We start from the raw sequence: 18,019 nt of genomic DNA on the forward strand, positions 1-18,019 counted from the left end.
AAATTTATGTTAATTTATATCAACTGGATCAGTTGATATAGTTTTGATTATTTGGTTTTAAAGATCTCTGAAATAATTACAATAGTATCAGCTAGTGGAATGAAGTCACAGAAAACTATTTTGTGTTCTTTTTCCCACCAAGTAGAACTTGCTTTCCTTAAAGTCATTTATATGAAAATCAAATTTCTGGAAAATGATAAATAGCATTTTGGTTTCCTTACAGGTTCAACCTTCTGGTTCCTCTCAGAACAGCTATTCAAGTGGTCAGGTAGGAATCCTGACTTCCAGCATTTGTACATTTATCTTTAGTAACCTTGAACTACAATTCTACAAGTGCAGAGGACTGAGGTGAATTAACACTACCTGGAAATAATGCCTCTGCTAGTTAACACAGAATGTCAGAGTTGTTCATCCAGTAAACCGTATGTCCAGTAGCTGGACTAGGATCAACTACTTATGTTCTGTTGAACTCTTTCTGTCAGTATTCTGACTTACAAGATGCTTCACCATCTCTGATTTCAAGCATTAAGCATTTTTACCAAGCATTAACCTGGAGAAGGAAAAGATTCCTCCCATCTTCCTAGAGGATTCTTACCTGTGTGTGCTCATGTGCATGCAAACCGGAACTGTTTATTTTGTAGATTTCAGAGACATCTGGCATAATCAAAATGAAACTGTACCTAGTATTAATTAATAGGCCTTTTTCATATTCCATCTTCTTGAAAATCAAAGTTAAGGGATCAGTTATACTTGTTTCACTTTTTGCTCTATGAGTATTTGCAAATTTTCTCAAAACTTGATGAAATATTCATGCATATATTAAAACTTTTGAACGTGTGTATTACTTGTAACACCAGCTTATATTTGTAGTTTAAAGTTTGGTGAATTCACTGTCTAGTTAACCTTTTCAAATTTCTGAAATAAGTATATTTGCATTCTTGCTGATCACTTTGACTTCTTTAATCAGAGAAATGTATAGCTGGTTTGGAACGATTGCTTTTTTAGTTATCTTTATTGCAATCATGTGACTATTAGCACTTGAACTGCCAGATGTTTTCTGATGTGTGTCTACACATCAGGTTCTAGAACTGAGTTTCTCAAGAATATATTTCTTTCTACTTACCAGTGATTATATTTATTAGTGAGTTATCTAACAACATTCCATTTGTTCCATCTTCATTACCTGTAAGAGGGATTATGAGACTTTGAGAAATTACTTTGACATATGTGTTAATTACAGATTTTTTTTTTTTTTGCTGCATTCCTTTCCAACATAATACATTCTTTCTGAGGGCTGAGTTTCTTGTCTTGTCATGTAACTATCTGAAGTTATTGTGTGTTTTTTCTAAAACATGGGCTATTTTAGTATAACAACTCATGGATTTTTAAAGGCTACGTGATCAATGTCAAACTTACATGAAATCCAGATCACGACTAATGTCTTGTACTAAAAGAGAGTTGTTCTAAACAGTTGCTAGTGAACTAGTAACCTCTGTGTGTGATTATCCCATAGCTGCCCATTCATATTGTCAGCTGTTCAGATTTTTGTGCTGTAAATAGCAGGTTTTTTTTTTTCTGTTCATCCTTTCTTTCTGCCTGTTCATCCTTTGTTTTTACAAGGCAATAATTGACTATTTTTTGTTGTTGTTGTTTCAGAGTGGAGTAGTCTACACAATAAGCAAGAGTGGATGTGCACCAGTAAGAACTTTTTCTCACATTTACCTTTTTCTCCCTGATACAAGTATACTTATAGAAAATCCTAGCCTGTGATAGTATTATTTATCTGAGTGTTCATTTCAGAATTTCTGTTTCAAATGGAAAATGATGGAGAAAACTAGGAGATGAATATTCCAGGTTATTCGGTGATATGAAGTAGTTGGCAAACAGGGATGTTACAAAGTTATGTAGAGATGTATAGGATATAGAATCAGGAAAGAAGGACTGGAAGGTTTGTCTGTTATGTTTAAATTATATTCATTATACAAGTTATTTTCCCCCTTCCACCCAAGACTGGTGCAAATTAGTCTGCACATTCTAAATTGTTTCTCCTCTCAGAATTCATCATAGAGATAACTACAATAACTATGGCCCTTTCAGTTCTTCATTCTTTCATGTTTCAGGGATATTTATGAAGTTATAAATCCTAGACAGGTTAATCCAGTCTTCTAGAAATCAATGAAAGAAGGCAGAGTGCTAAAATGTGTTGCTGAATAGATCAAAAACTTCTCAGATGAAGCATTTATATCAAGATGGTGACTAGTCATACAGGCTAAAATATTTGCAGACTTTTGACAAATTATATATATATATATATATATATATATATGTTTCCTTTCAGTATTTACAAAATTAGATTTTTAGTTTTTCAATTCAAAGTTTGGTCAAATATTCACTCAATATAAAAAATGAGACAAAACTTGAAAGGTAAATGAAACACTCAGGTTTAGTCTTTTAATGTCATTAACAGTTTTTTCCTTGTTTATCTTAGTATGACAAGTAATCAGAAATAGGCTAGTCCTGTAGTTCTAATGTTAAGCACTCTCAGTTGCCACTTTAAACTAGAAAAATGGAGACTACTCAACGCTAACAAGGACAGTGTTTCCAAAAATGTAAAACGTGCATGTCATCTGTACTTGTAAAACATAAAATTCATGTTAGAGTGTATTGGGTTTTTGCAAAGGAACAATAAAAATGTAGTTTTGTGGAAGATATTGATTGTATTAATGATAATATATGAACTTCACTTTAAAATGGGAGCTATTACTGTTTATGCTGGGCCTTTTTATTTTTATATTTCATTGCCTGTCATTGCCAGGAAAGAGTTAACTTTCTTTGTTTTCATTTTCAGCTTTCTAATTCTTACATTCTTGTGTATGTACATATTACACACCTAATGTTTGAATTACAAGCATTATATTAAATCTTAACAATTCATTTCTAGTAAAATAATGTCTTGATAGTGTCAGTTTCAAAATATTTCTTGAGTACCACTAGGTAATCTCCAATATATAAAGGACAAGTGTGCCTTTGTCACATTCACACGTGTTCATACATTAGTAGTGGAGAGTACAATACTCTCCTTACCATCTGTGCCTTAGAAATTCAACATAAGGATCAATTAGAACTGAGGTTGTCTGAAGTATGCTTTTTCTTCTTTATTTAGAGAAATAACTGGTTTATTTTTTCTCCTTAGGGAGGTGCTGCCAATGCATATGGCCAACATGCTTGTAAAGATGTAAGCTGATTATATATTTATTTACTGATTGCCTACTACTGTGCTTATTAACTCATCTCCTTATTGCAAATTGCATTAGATTTACTTATGCAGAGTTATATTATTCTTCCTAAATATATTAAGGAAAATGGTGGTGGTTTGAGTTGTTATTCTAAAATTAAATAGTTACTGCCTCAAAGTGTAATTGCTTATGATTATAGGAACTACTCATCACCTATTATAAACACTTAACTTGTTAGCCTAACAAAATGTCAAAATTCTTTCTTACTGCTTAATGCTTTTAATCTAGTAGAGGAATTCTCTTTGGATGTTGCTTTAAAATTCCTGTAAAAGTAATTGATCTTTATGCTTTATTTGTGAGAAAGCAACATTAATTTTATGACTATATTAGAAAGTTGGAAAACTTTACAGCAGTTATCTTTAAAAAGTTCAGAATAATTTAGTGTTGCCCTAGATTTATTTAAGTATGGTTGAAATCAAATTGATTTGAAGTGTAAAACCTCTAATGAAAAAAACAATGACTTTGAGATTAAAACTAAAAAATGATATAATTAACAACTTATTATATCAATAAAGAATTCATTTATGGTTTGTTTTCAGAGTGCATCTTCATATGGCAGTCTTACCTATGGCCAGGTAACTATGTGCTCTCCAACACGTTTTCATTTTCAGCTTACTAAGCTATTAAGAAACTAACCAGCTATGGACAATTACTACCAAAAAAATAATAAATTTCATGGAAGGGAAGGCAGGATTAAAGTCTTCAGATGGTACTTATATCTGGAAACTTCAACAAAAGATTTACACATTTAGAGTATATTGTAATATCATCTTTTTTAGAATTTGTTTTCTTTCATTTTGTGGCTCTTGCCTATGCAATTTTGTGTGGATTCCTAAAATGGTAGTATATGCACATTATTTTATGACTTATTTGAAACATTTCCATTCTTATGGCACATCCCATTTATTCCAGCTTGTGTTTCAACAGTAGATTTTGAGTTTTTTTCTATTTTTTTTCTTTATGAGGGGAGAAGAGATTTTTTTTTCCACCAACAGTTTTTATTACAAACAAACTTTCAATATTATTGATATATTTGCAGCTTTCATGAAATACTATGGAAAAACTAGTAAAAATGTTTTCTAGAAAAAAAAATTAAACCAAGTGATTTATTTCTGTTGTTCATTTATTAATTGCCAGTACACTCTTATTTTTATTCAGAATGTTATTTTGTTTTGTACTGTAGTGAAATATTGTTAGATATAACATTCTTTTGGAAAATAGTGCTGTAGCTAATTTGTCTACATTTACCTAAGCAAAAAATGAATTCCTATATTCTTTACAGTCTGTTCCTGCAAGTAGTTCAGACTCCAGTAAGAAGGTAAGCACACCTTTTCCTTTTAATTCAAACAGAAAAAATCATAGAGGTATAACTTGCCGAGACAATTTTTATTTCAGTGGTGCTACTAAAAAAGCTTTAATTCAGCTTTAATTTAATTAATTAATTTAATTTAATTTTAATTTAATTTTGATTCATATGATTTGGATCAGTTTGGTTCTTAGATGGTTTATAGTACCTCACTGTGTTGTCATGGCTTTTTTTGGTTGTTGACTTAGCTGTATATAAAATGATAAAATTTCCTACACGTTTATGGGGATTTTTTTATTAAAAAAAAAAGAAAAGAAAAGAAAAGAAAAAAATGTTAGGCTTGTGATTGTGATGTACCTGGGATTTCTAAGGTTTTAGATTGTGTAATTATTTTTAATATGGGGCTGGGTAATGAGTGTGATTCGTGAAATGAAGTCACTAGAAAAATCGAAATGAATTGCGGATGAAATCAGTAGAATTCAGGGTGTTGTTGAAATTGATACATAATATTTATATGAACTCTTCCTCTAAGTTCAGTTCCCAGAAAGCTCAGGGCCTTCATGGTTTTTTTTTTTTTTTTTTTTCCATTCTTTCAAGAACTCAAACTGTACTGATATATTTTTTTTAATAACTTAGTTTTAAAAACATAATGATTCTTCTTTTTTTTATATTAGAACTCTTGTGATACCATCAACTTTCCTCTTCCTTTTTTATACCACTGGATAATATAAACTGTTTTCAGTTAAAAATAATAATAGAAAAAATGCTTATAATCAGAATACATTAAAAATCTAAACAGAAGATACTACTAATGCATCTGAAGTCATTAGGAAAAAAAAAAAAAGTGAAGTTAATATTAACCCTTCCTCTAGTGACTAAAGACTAGATTGGTCTTCCACCTTGTGGTGGAGAGTGAAATTTCAAAAAGGATACACACACAGGCCAGTGGATATGGTACATTCCATGAAATCCCGCTCCTGTCTCTACAGATGAGTCACTGTGTGACTGGGGAGCAAGTCTTTAATCTCCTCATACTCTTGTGTAAACTGTGTATACATTCTTCTTTGTTTGGTAGTGTGCATTAAGCATTTTTTCCATAAAAATATTATTTTATAAAATCACCCATAATCATCTGTAGTATTATTCTCTATGTTTAGGGAAATCAGCATTCTTCTTTTTCCTAACATATTTAAATAAAGTCTATGACAAGTAAACTGCTTTCTCTGATTTCTCTGTAGGTAGTGGTCATTCCCAACAGCAACCCTTTTCCACCTGTGGTAAGGAGTTTTTCTCTGTAATGCTCAAAACTTTGACTCAAAGAGCTTTCAAGTAGCTGCGTGTTTAATTTGTCACATAGAGTTTACCCTAGGTACATAATTAGCTCCAGGGAAAGCCAATAGTGAGCTTAAAATCTTGGCCTATCAAATCTTACAGATGTTATTGCTGAGTCCTGGTTCCATGACTGCTATTAGTACTTGCAGAGGTGCTGGATTAACTTCAAATACCAGGTCTCTCGATACATATAACCTCCATGCTCCGGAGTAGTTTTGATTTTCCTGTTTCTATTGCAACTTTCTTCTGTAAATTCACTTCCATTCTCATTTTTCAAGTATTAAATTTCTACTGTACTTACTTGGAGCTCATACAGTCAGCCAGAAGTTTTGCCTGAAGGTGATTTAAATCAAATTTGTATGAAATAATAATTGATAAGTGTGTTTTTCTGATGTCCATCTTCCAGTAAAACTTGTTCTAACCTGAATAAAGATTAAAATAAATTTGTAATATACTATCCTTTCTACTTTTTTCTTCCACATTTGACTGTGTATTTTGTTCAAAAGACAGGGCCTTTTTTCTGCTGCAACACACTGTTTAGACAAGCCCTTGTACAAAATACTTAAAGATTTTTGTTTTCTTTTGCAGCGTCATACCTACCCCCAGGTAAGCATACTTTTTTCATATGATTGCTGTAATAGTAAAATAGTTCTTACAGAGTCAAATGTGCTGCCTCAGGATCGTGTCTAGTAACCTTTTACATTTGTCCCTCGTGTCCCAAAATTGAGCACAATAAATGACTAGATCAGGAATTGAATGTACGTATGTGGTGATGTGTGTCCAATGCAGTTGACAGTGAGACAGGTTTTAAGGATGATGGTGTCATAGCTTCACAGTCCAAACATAGAAAAGTTGAGCTGACTGGTAGTGCAAAAGGCCAAAGCCTGTGCTCTTCCCAGAGCTCTTTTAGAAGGAGCTTTAAGCATAGGAAATTACTTTAGTAGTGTTATGCTGCCTCCCCTTCAGAGCTGAGGATAAACTAATTTAATGCTGGGTTTTCAGAATACAATACTTAATGCATTGCATGTGCTACTTTTTCCTTTGTTCTCTGAAGCAAAGTGGTACAACTAGATATTTTCTGTTTAACAAGTCAAATGATCACTTTTTTGTTGCTTTTTGTTTTGTTTTACAGAGTTTGGGCAGTTCTGCTACTAAGATCATAATACAGGTAGACATTCTTTCTTCATTGTACTTGAATTTTAGCCTAAGCTTTGCCTCAGTAAACTAAACAATGATTCATCTCTTTGGCAATAAATGAGTATGGATATCTTAAATGACAGACACACTACAGTGATGAAGTAGATGTGTTTTCTGTGGTTACTGCAAAGTGAATATCCTATCTGGTTGCTGATGAAAGATCATTGCAGTTATTTTCTATAGGCATAAAACACAAAAACCTCTGTATCATAATTCCCTAGTGTTCTCTATATTTGCAAAATTTAACCATCTCAATCTGCTCAGAAAGACAGGTGGAATTCTAGAACTTGAGCTTGAGTGTCATTCAATATTCAATTAAATATACATAAATTATAACCTGTACTGTTCCGTGCTTTTTATTTTTTTTTTTAATGGAAAAAACTAGTTCAGTGTTGCATTTTTGTAACCCTACTGGTCAGTGCTTAAGTGAACTTCTGTTTGCTGATTATTAATACCATTGTTTCTTGGTAAAGAAACAATTTGGAATGTAGACTACAGTCCAATCACTTTAAGACCCTGTTTGTAAAGTATTCTGGTTATCACTTGGACATACTTTTTTTTTGAATTCTATGCAATTTTAATCTACTTAGCACTCTTCAGAGTTTAGACTCTAATTCCTTCATATGATAATTCTTTAGAGTGTCACGACCAATTCTCACATTCATTGAAGGATTAGTAGCCGATCTCTTCGGTTTCCATTTCTTGTTTTGCAGTGATTACTTTCAAAATGTACGGTATTAGATTCCTTTATAATCAGTTAGGAATGCTGGCAGAAAAAAGATAATAAGATTTCCATGGTATCTTTTTTTTTCTGAATTTAAATCTGTAGAGTTTGGATTACGCAGGTTAAAAAAAGGTTATCAATGTTTATATGAAATTGAAGAATACTTGGTTGGTCTCATAACCCACATAATTTATGGGTATTGAAAGATTCTTTACAATCACTTTTTCCTTTGTTTAAATTGTAAATGGGTTTTCCAATTTTTGTTTTGTGAAAGCCTTTGTCAAAATTTGTTTCGCTTATTCACGAAAAAATCAGTCATGATATGAATATAAATTCACATGATTTTAATGGTGCTTTCTATGATAGATTTGAAGGGAAGAACTATTTAAACTCACTTGAAATACCACAAAATGACATAATGTATTAAATGATTAATTGTCATTAAGAAAATGACATCAGGATGTATAAATATATTTAGCATTTTATTTATGAAGAATCTTTCTACATTGAAGTATTGAACCATATAGCACATTGAGATGGCATATATAAAGCAAGGAAGCGCGTAAGGAACTTACTCAGACTGTCCAATAGATTTAAGAGTTGCTTCTTGAAATGTCTTAGTACATAAGAAATGTCTTTTAAAAATAACCTTTTTTGGTTCCTGTGTAGAGTGGACAAAGACAGCAAAGCAGCAGTACTTATGTTCAGGTAGGTAAACTTGAACAGTAGAAATATGTATACAGATTTCACTAAAACAGGGTCAAGACAACAAATTTTCCTACATATATTCTTAAATGTATTTCACAAGTTTCAGATATTTCTGTTGCTCTAGTTCTTGTTCTTTTTCTTTTTTTTTTTTTTCTACAAATAGATCAGCTATCTTTGGTTGAACTACTCATGAATGTGTCTGCATGTGTGATTAGTTGAAATGAAATGACTGCATTCCACTCAACATGTCCTCTAAAAACTGTATAAAAGTCATGACAAAGTGGCTCAATATCACAATACAAATCTTGTAATGATAGATTCACACTCCACCTGTGTTTGATCTTAAAATTCCAGAAGTTGTGGAAGTTAGTTTCTTATCCATATCGAGATAGATGGAGAATCATAACTGCATACCCATGTACGAAGTACTTTAGCTTCATTTAAAGCCATATATCTAAAGTTACTTGTGTGTGAGAAACAGTAATGATAACATACATTGTTGCGGGGTAGCACATGAGAATATTTTGGTGTGAGCACAAGCGTGAAGATTCCTCAAACTTCCTCCTACTTGGCCACAGTTGGGAAGAAACTGGAAGGCAAATTTCTGTCAGTATACTCTGTACAACTACAAGTAGCAAGGAAAATATTGAACAACACTAAGTATGATTACTGGGGATCGAGTCTGCAGGCAGCCCAGTACTCAACATCACTAGCATGAGGTTTTTCTTAGGATGGCTGATAAAAGCCTCTTTGTCAAGGTGGTAAATATCTTCTCTTTCTTAAAGGGTTCCAAAGGAAGCCAGTCCTATGGCCAGGTGAGACTTTTTTTCTTAACTGTATTGAACTTTTCTGTAGGGGACAGCTTTGTAAATGGGCTTTGGGATTTGGTCAGTCATTGGCTTGTTATTTTGTGTTGGTTTTTTTTCTTCCCCCATCTGTTTTTTTGTTTGTTTCTTTTTGGTTTTTGGTTTGTTTATGGTTTGTTTGGGTTTTGGTAGGGTGGTTGTCTACTTTTTGGTGTTGTTTTTCCTTCTTATTTCTCAATAGTCCCTGGTTTTGGGTCATCCCACAGAGCTACCATATAAGAAAAAGAACATAAAACAGAGGAAGTCTGATGGGGAAAATGCCTTTCTGTTGCAGCTTTGTGATGACTACATCTTTATTTACAAATGGGTTCTTGCCTTTCTTACAGGTCTACCAGCCTCCAGTTGTCGGTTCCTATGGCCAGGTAAGCAACAGTCAATCACTAGCAAGTATGCAACATTTGATAAAGTTGAGTGCCGTGGCACTGCAAGAGCACTTAGCAGTTGCTTGGAATTTGAATTATAAAGGACGTTTTCTCTGAAAATGTGGTCTCATGCTTAGTAATATTCCACACGCTACTTACTTTTTTGGATGCCTAGCACATGAAATCATCTCGCTCAACATCATTGTGATAGCCAGGAGGAAATCCTGGCTCTTCATTTTGCCCTGCATAGCTTTAGGACGTAGTTGTTTATTTTTCCTAAAGCAGGCTGATCCATTATAAACTGGGAGTAACCAAATCATGTCCTTGTCTTAGGGTGGGCTGATCTACTCAGGCACCAGCAGTTCTTATGGCCAGGTAAGCAAGCCGGATATTCCATAGGAAGTTCTTCACTGATCTCTCTGTGCTCAGCATGATATTTTGAGAATGATGTTTCCTTTGGCAGTCTGAGTCTCAGTTTTTCTTATGGCTTTTGCTGAGAACCGGGCAATCCATCACACAGATGAGCATATTGCTCTGTCTCCTCTAGCTCAGGAAGAGCCTTTTTGGGAAACCTCTGTGCAGCTGTCTTTCCGTATTTGTTATGCACTTTATAGAAACATCTTTGTCAAGGTGGTAAATATCTTCTCTTTCTTAAAGGGTTCCAAAGGAAGCCAGTCCTATGGCCAGGTGAGGCTTTTTTTCTGAACTGTATTGATATTTTCTGTAGGGGACAGCCTTGTAAATTGGCTTTGGGGTTTGGTCAGTCATTGGCTTGTTATTTTGTGTTGTTTTTTTTTTTTTTTTTTCCCCATCTGTTTTTTTGTTTGTTTCTTTTTGGTTTTTGGTTTGTTTATGGTTTGTTTGGGTTTTGGTAGGGTGGTTGTCTGTTTTTTGGTGTTGTTTTTCCTTCTTCTTATTTCTCGATAGTCCCTGGTTTTGGGTCATCCCACAGAGCTACCATATAAGAAAAAGAACATAAAACAGAGGAAGTCTGATGGGGAAAATGCCTTTCTGTTGCAGCTTTGTGATGACTACATCTTTATTTACAAATGGGTTCTTGCCTTTCTTACAGGTCTACCGGCCTCCAGTTGTCGGTTCCTATGGCCAGGTAAGCAACAGTCAATCACTAGCAAGTATGCAACATTTGATAAAGTTGAGTGCCGTGGCACTGCAAGAGCACTTAGCAGTTGCTTGGAATTTGAATTATAAAGGACGTTTTCTCTGAAAGTGTGGTCTCAAACTGGGAGTAACCAAATCATGTCCTTGTCTTAGGGTGGGCTGACCTACTCAGGCATCAGCAGTTCTTATGGCCAGGTAAGCAAGCTGGATATTCCATAGATGAGCTTACTGCTCTGTCTCCTCTGGCTCAGGAAGAGCCTTTTTGGGAAACCTTTGCACAGCTGTCTATGCATAATCATTATGCACTTTATAAAAGTTCCTATGGCCTTGTAAGCACCAGTCAATCCCCAGCCAGCATACACCATTTGAGAAAGTTGAGTGCCATGTTACTTCAAAAGCGCTTACACATCCTGAGTGATTGCTAATTTAAAGGACATTTTGTTCTTGGGTATAGAACTCATGTGCTTGATATTCCATAACGCTTATCTTTTATTTTCAAAATATTAAAATTTAAAAATTGAACATTTAAATTTTCATATCATACTTATACATATTATGTGCTGCTGTAATTTGTGTGCTGTCCCTGTATACGCAGTGAGATTTCTGTGAGGTTTGAAGTAATTAGTTGAAGCTATATAGCAGCTCATACTAGAAGTTAGACTTGTGAACATTTTGTTCCTGTGGGTCTGGGAACAGCCTTACTGAAGGTGATCTTTCCCACATACAAAGGAATACATGTAAGTGCCATCTTTTTGATGCAACAGAATATTCAACATCCACAATACTTTTCAAGGAAATTCACAGTAGTATATTGCTGGTCTTCATCCTCTTAAGCAGTCAGATAACTAAAGCCCTTTGAAAGTTATTTCTATATTTGTAATGGGGAAAAGGAATAACTGGATCACTGAGCTGCTCTTTTTTTCCAGCAGGGCGGATCTTTTTCTTCAAGTGGTAGTAATGGTTGTGGACAAGTAAGTCAACTTTCTCCAAGATACTTGAATAGTAGACCCAGCTTTCTATGTGGTAGTAATGGTTCTCAACAAATTATACAATGTCTATTAGTAGAGTCTCTTGCTTTTGTTATTATATGATAATAGATTATCGGATATTGGAGAGGCTAACACTTGGTCACGGTAACCAAAACGTAGTGGCTTCTTCCATATACTGTTAAGAACAGAAGACTTACAAGTTTTCTGTCTGTCACAGTAGACATTCATCTGCTGAGCAAACAGTCTTTGGGAGTGACTTTTGGATGTTGCTCCATTTAGTTTCCATAGAACGCAATAGGCTCAGAAAGTGACTCCTGTGGTGTGAGATTGGTAGTTTTCATCCTGGTTCCAATTCAACTTATTTATGCCTACAGTGATATAAGGACTGTTATCAACAATAAGATCCTAGGTGAAGAAAAGTGCAGCCTTGATAGTAAACCTAAGTCCAAATAAATAAACGGGGGAAAGCAATGAGAATGAGAGAGCATTATAATTACAGAAACTTTTGGCAAAAGTATTACAATTGGCGTGAGTTAAGTATTAATAGAAATGCATGTGTGAAAGCATAAATAATAAAAGACTAGTGGTGCCATGCATCAGTAGACAAGGATACTATATAACAGCAATGAAACTGAAGGAATGTGAAGAAACAATGAACAACGTGTTGCTTCCACCAAAGCTGCATCACAGATAATTTATCAGCTGAAAAACTGTGTTCTTAATAACAGGGGAGTGACAACCAGGGTAGAACACACTGTACTATTTCTCATCCTTTTATTCCAACAAGAATGCTGGCTGCAGCCAAAATATACGCAAAAATAAAGGAAATGAAAGGCAGCAGACTACAACTACGATGGGTGAATCTAGCAAGATTTTGAGGTAGATTGTCACGAAGCAGAAGCTGTTGATTCCTAAAAGGACTGACCAAAGCAAACTGTTCATTTTTGCCAATCAAGAGAAACTAGGATGATACAGAGACACATCAATTGCCAGCCTACCTTGCTTTTCATGTTGCACCCAAGAAATCTTGCTTTGATCACCTGTGTGTATGTTTTGATGAGTAAGTGTGGGAGTATGGGAGTGATGGAGGGTAGAGCAAGAGCCTAAAAGGATTAAATAAAATTAAACTCTCCATCTGTTGAGTTAGAAATTTAAGAAGAAAGATAATTACTTTACTAGAAAATGAAAATGTGGGGATTTATCTTTGTTTGTCCGTTTTTCAACAGGGTACTTCATATGACAGCAATCCCTGCCACCAGGTAAATGAACTTCCACCTCTGAATTTAAGATATATCCAAAATGAGTTTTGCCACTGACTCAACTGGTAACATCCTCAGCTCTATAGAGTGCAAATCCATGTAATTTTAGAACCTTAGAATCGGTTGGAAGGGATCTTGAAGATCATCCAGTTCCAAACCCCTAGGCATGGGCAGGGATGTCACCCACTATATCAGGTTGGCCCAGGGCCCCATCCAACCTCCTAAACAAGTATCATAGTTTTCATTAAAAATAATCTGTAGTCAAACAGTAAGTGTCAAAACACACATTATTTCTTGTTTAATTTACAGGGTGGATCACAGAGTGGTAGCCAGGTAGGTAGCTCTTTATTAACTATTGAATAAAAAATTGTAAGCAGCTCTAATCTAGAGTATAATTGTGTTACTCATGAGGATACAGACTCGTGCAGAGTCTATCCATCTCCAGATTTCAGTTAATTCCCAATAGTTTGTATTGGCCCTGAAACTTACATATCAAGGGCTCTGCAACCTAATAAAGCTAGCTTTGTGGGTTCTGATAAAATTCGGTTCTCCAGTGTTACAACTGTTGCTGTATTGTTTTCACAGGGTGGATCATACACCTCACAAAACTATGGTGGTAGCCACATAAGTACTACATTTTTATTTCTTTCCATTGAAGTTTTACATCCCACAGGTTCCATGGTCTCCAATCAATAATGGTTCTGCAATATTGTAATACATTTTCTAATTTTGTTGTTGTTAGCAGAGCGAATCATCATCCTCACAAAATTACGGTGGTAGCCAGGTAGGTAGACCTTGATTTTTTTTTTGCCTTTTTTTTTTCTCCTGTCACGAGTTTTAATCCTATCTGATAAGAAATTCTAATCAGATTAGTTTTTCATTCTTAGGTAGCTACTCTGTGCCATGCTTGATTGAGATCCTGGTATTATGATTACTGACATCTAGAAAATTGTATTTGTTTAAAGGAATACCAGGCGATTGTTTATTATTATTTTGCCCCTGAATAAAATCACAATTTCTTCTGAAGTAGGGTTTCTATTGTTTGTTTTAAAGGGTGGTTCATCCTCACAAAACTATGGTGGCAGCCAAGTAAGTAATGCTTTATTTCTCTATTTGTACATCATTCTATACAAGCTTTAGCCTCTACTCAAAATTAGCTTTTCTGATTGCTAATTTTCTCTGATTTTTGATTGATTGGTTTGTTTTAAAGGGTGGATCCTCTTCTCAAAACTATTACGGTGGCCAAGTAAGTAATGCTTTATTTCAGCAATTATACATCACTTCATACAAGCTTTAGCCTCTGCTCAAAATTGGGTTTTCTGTTTGCTAATTTTCTCTGATTTTTGGTTGGATTTTTTTTTTAAGGGTGGATCCTCCTCTCAAAACTATTATGGTGGCCAAGTAAGTAATGCTTTGTTTCAGCAATTATACTTCATACAAGCTTTAGCCTCTGCTCAAAAATGGGTTTTCTATTTGCTAATTTTGTCTGATTTTTGGTTGGTTTGTTTTAAAGGGTGGATCATCCTCCTTTGACTATTATGATAATCAGGTAACTAGTTCATTCTTTCTTCTAGTTATGTATTATTTCATGCAAATTTTTTTATTTTCTGATTAACTGTGTCATCTTTCTCGTAGATGTAATAAAACGTAATGCTTTCTATGCTCTTCTTATTTCTTTTTCTGAAGCATGGAACATTCTCTCTAAACAACTATCACTGCCATTTATACGACTCTTTATTTTCCTTACAAAAATCCTTCTTTAACTCAGCAGTACTTTTTTTTTTTGCACGAGCTTTAATTCTGTTCACAGAGTGCAAGATCAGACAAAATATATTATTAAAAATCCTTTTTTTGGTGAGGAAATAACTAGTATCTGATGTCCTTCTAGGATTCACAGGTTTCCTCAGATGATAATCCCAATGCTTGTGATGATGTGAGTATGCTTTATCTAATACATTTTCATCACAACATTTTTCATGTAGATGGGAAAATATTACACTACCATATGCTACCATATGCAGTCTTGCAAAAAAAAAAAGAAGTTACCCAGAAGGAGTATTTAGTCCCCACACTAATAGCTGTTTCAGCAGCTGCGTATTCTCTTACTGAATTTTTTCAGGTGTTTACAGATGTATTTTGTGCTTTTAAATGCATTTACCTTGATGAAATGTGAATAAAAAGATTTCAGTAACTGCACTAACAGAAAAATTTTCTCCAAAATAAGGATACATTTTACAGTAATTAAAAATCAAATCAAATGGACAAGGCTTAAATACATACAATGAAAGAATGAAAAGAGAAAAAAATGCCAGATATTCCACTGCATTTCACTTCGCATTTTTACCAACCTCAAGTTAGTGTTAAAATGTTCTTCAGACTGGAATGATAGGATTTCAAACTAATTTAGGCAAGACAGTGGAGGATGCGAGCAATGAAGCATGTATGATTTATGTTGTTGTCTGTACACAACATCAGAAAGAATTGGGTTTCTGTAAGTTTATTTTATTTAAATTTAATTTATTCTTTTCCAGAATGACACAACATATAGTGCTAATGGTCGGGTAAGTGCTTTTTCTCTTCTACAGTATTCAGATTCTAATAATTAATAACATTTTTAGTAGCACTTCCACATTAGACCTGTGGGCCTGTACTTGTAGTATATGATTAATTTTTAAAAGATATTATAAAGCAATAAAAGAATGAGCTTATTTGATCTCATATTTCTCTGCTCTCAGTCCCTTCTATCAGTCCTCAAGGCTGCTGCAGTTACCTAAAACTGTACAGTACTTATAGGAATATACAATAACAGAGTTTTTATTAGTCTCCTTAGTATATTTACTTTGGATAGTTATTTTGGAATTAACCATCTGTATATGTGAGGTATGTAGCTGCCTCAAGCTTTTGTCACTTGTTCTAATGTAAACTTGCAAATATGCTAGGGTTCTAAAGTAAGATTTATCCTCAGGTGATACTCGCTCTGTCAGGACTTTTCGTTCTGTCCCACAGGCATGAAAGGTGACTTATATGGACAGATTGTTACCCAGCAAATACACTGCTGTGTAAATGAATGATGTTTTTCCATACTTGTTCATGGCAAAGCTTTTCCGTCTGTTACAGCCTGCTTTTCTACTTCTTACTGCAATCTAGAGTAACCTTTTGTCATCTGCCTCTTGCTTTTTCTTCAGTTGTCAGCCATATTTACTGCTTCACTATTTTTCCCCGTTTTTCCTCTTGGACGTTAGTACTGCACAAAATATGCACCCTAGGAAGTAAGGAGGTCTTCTAAAAACTTTTTTTCTTTGGCAGTTGTATTTATCTTGAAAGCACTGCATTAAGTTTAACGCAACAGGTTCTGCAAAGCAATCCCTTCCACAGTAAGCGTTCTTTAAGTGTTCTCATTGCTTCCTTCTTTAGCCACGTTAGATGCTATCATTCCCTTGGTTATCCCTGTCCAGTGTGTGTTGTTGGACTTCATTTTAAAAGTTTTCTTTTAAGCGTTCTCACAAAGAAGATGCATAGAATGTTTATGTACACACGCATGCTGCTCTAAACCACAGAGGGTGAGCTGAGAGAGACATTAAACTCTGCTAAGCACAAACTTCTTATGGAGAAGTTGAAGGGTGAAAATAACCTATAAATAAGTTATGTAAGACTCAATGATAGCAAAGTATATTGCCACTGACAGAAAAAATGACAACATGTAACTGAACGCAGATTGCAGAACATCTGAGAGACTTAGCAAAAATCAGGTAATGAACTTGACACAAATTCTTGATTTTCTTACTACTCAAGCCAATTTGCTTAAAATTGGAATCACTCTTTGAATACACAGTTGATAAAGTTTAGTAAACAAAGTGCTTTATGCTTCTATGATTTCATATTGAATTGTGGGAGTGGGATGGGGGAATACTAACAGAAGGAGAGACTTTGCTACCTCACTGTTTATTGGGTGTGTATTATGGTACAGTTTGGTCTGAATTTTGTATTGGTTCCACATGAAGAAACAAGATTTGGATTCCTATATTTACAATATGATGTTTTCAGAAGATAAATGATGCTTTCCTCTCTTGCTCCAAAATTGGTTTATCAATGTTAGAGTTATTTGAAAATAAATAATAACTAACACAAGTATTTTCCACTGTGTCATCTGTTGAAAGTGAGGACAATCAGAACTCCATAGACACTTTCCTCTCCCTAAATGTGCCACTTTGATACATTTAGATTCTTTCTGGAAGTATTTTGTGTGGAGGTCTCTATCTATAAAGTAATAACTGGCTTCTGGTTCCTTTACAGAAATCTGGTTGTGCAAAGAAGAAGGTTGTTGCCAGAGTAAGTAACTTTTATTTCCCACTGCTTTGTAGGATTTTTGCCCAAATTATACCTAATTTGTTATAATTATATCTATTTTTCTCTAATTATGTTTGACATAATGAATATTCTCCTGTTTAAGGAAGTAAATAAATAAAATAAAGTTTGGCCATTTGCTCTTTTGGTGAATTTATTTTAAAACAACATATACATATATATGAAAAAATACATGACATGAAAATCTTGCTGTGCGGTATGGGGTAACTCAAATTCCAGTTCATCAGAAAGCACATATAGAGTTACTTTAATCTACCATTAATTAAAATTAATGTGTTATACAAACAGAGGGCAGTTAAAATGGTAACTGAATTCAGACAGAATGATGAAGTAAGAAAAAGTAATGTTGGGTAATTTATTCTGCTGCTTTTGGTGTGGAGGAGACATAGATATGTGTATTGTATAGCTTCAAGTCAGTAGCCTATAAAAATTAAGCAAATGATATTTTATTTTATAATAAGGTACTTCTACTCATATGCATTAAAGGCTCTGGAGT

General features: G+C 34.2%; 1 protein-coding gene and 1 long non-coding RNA gene across 41 annotated transcripts in view; one reads left to right on the forward strand and one right to left on the reverse strand.

The window, feature by feature from the left end:
- The window catches only part of LOC106039479 (pro-resilin-like), a 53,612-nt gene that overhangs the window by 8,266 nt on the left and 27,327 nt on the right, over positions 1–18,019 (forward strand). For 36 of the 39 annotated variants that reach the window (XM_048067149.2, XM_048067155.2, XM_048067154.2 and 33 more), the window contains exons 8-33: positions 224–268; positions 1,657–1,698; positions 3,194–3,235; positions 3,836–3,871; positions 4,579–4,614; positions 5,841–5,879; positions 6,523–6,540; positions 7,067–7,102; positions 8,525–8,563; positions 9,349–9,378; positions 9,756–9,791; positions 10,125–10,166; positions 10,449–10,478; positions 10,864–10,899; positions 11,064–11,105; positions 11,837–11,881; positions 13,126–13,158; positions 13,468–13,491; positions 13,901–13,942; positions 14,212–14,247; positions 14,369–14,404; positions 14,524–14,559; positions 14,672–14,707; positions 15,047–15,091; positions 15,690–15,719; positions 17,452–17,487. In XM_048067149.2, the coding sequence (XP_047923106.2) occupies positions 224–268; positions 1,657–1,698; positions 3,194–3,235; positions 3,836–3,871; positions 4,579–4,614; positions 5,841–5,879; positions 6,523–6,540; positions 7,067–7,102; positions 8,525–8,563; positions 9,349–9,378; positions 9,756–9,791; positions 10,125–10,166; positions 10,449–10,478; positions 10,864–10,899; positions 11,064–11,105; positions 11,837–11,881; positions 13,126–13,158; positions 13,468–13,491; positions 13,901–13,942; positions 14,212–14,247; positions 14,369–14,404; positions 14,524–14,559; positions 14,672–14,707; positions 15,047–15,091; positions 15,690–15,719; positions 17,452–17,487 (948 nt within the window). The remainder of the gene's footprint in view (positions 1–223; positions 269–1,656; positions 1,699–3,193; positions 3,236–3,835; positions 3,872–4,578; positions 4,615–5,840; positions 5,880–6,522; positions 6,541–7,066; positions 7,103–8,524; positions 8,564–9,348; positions 9,379–9,755; positions 9,792–10,124; positions 10,167–10,448; positions 10,479–10,863; positions 10,900–11,063; positions 11,106–11,836; positions 11,882–13,125; positions 13,159–13,467; positions 13,492–13,900; positions 13,943–14,211; positions 14,248–14,368; positions 14,405–14,523; positions 14,560–14,671; positions 14,708–15,046; positions 15,092–15,689; positions 15,720–17,451; positions 17,488–18,019) is intronic. The other 3 variants (XM_048067151.2, XM_048067150.2, XM_048067152.2) reach the window with 3 other exon arrangements.
- The window catches only part of LOC106039481 (uncharacterized), a 30,275-nt gene that overhangs the window by 5,688 nt on the left and 6,568 nt on the right, over positions 1–18,019 (reverse strand). The window contains exon 4 of one of the 2 annotated variants that reach the window (XR_007164598.2): positions 1,124–1,183. This is a non-coding gene — a long non-coding RNA (uncharacterized lncRNA). Of the gene's footprint in view, positions 1–1,123; positions 1,184–11,888; positions 12,268–18,019 lie in introns of those variants that run through there. The other variant, XR_010833412.1, reaches the window with a different exon arrangement.

This window comes from Anser cygnoides, chromosome 8, assembly GCF_040182565.1.
Source record: "Anser cygnoides isolate HZ-2024a breed goose chromosome 8, Taihu_goose_T2T_genome, whole genome shotgun sequence".
In the NCBI taxonomy this organism is placed as follows: domain Eukaryota; kingdom Metazoa; phylum Chordata; class Aves; order Anseriformes; family Anatidae; genus Anser; species Anser cygnoides.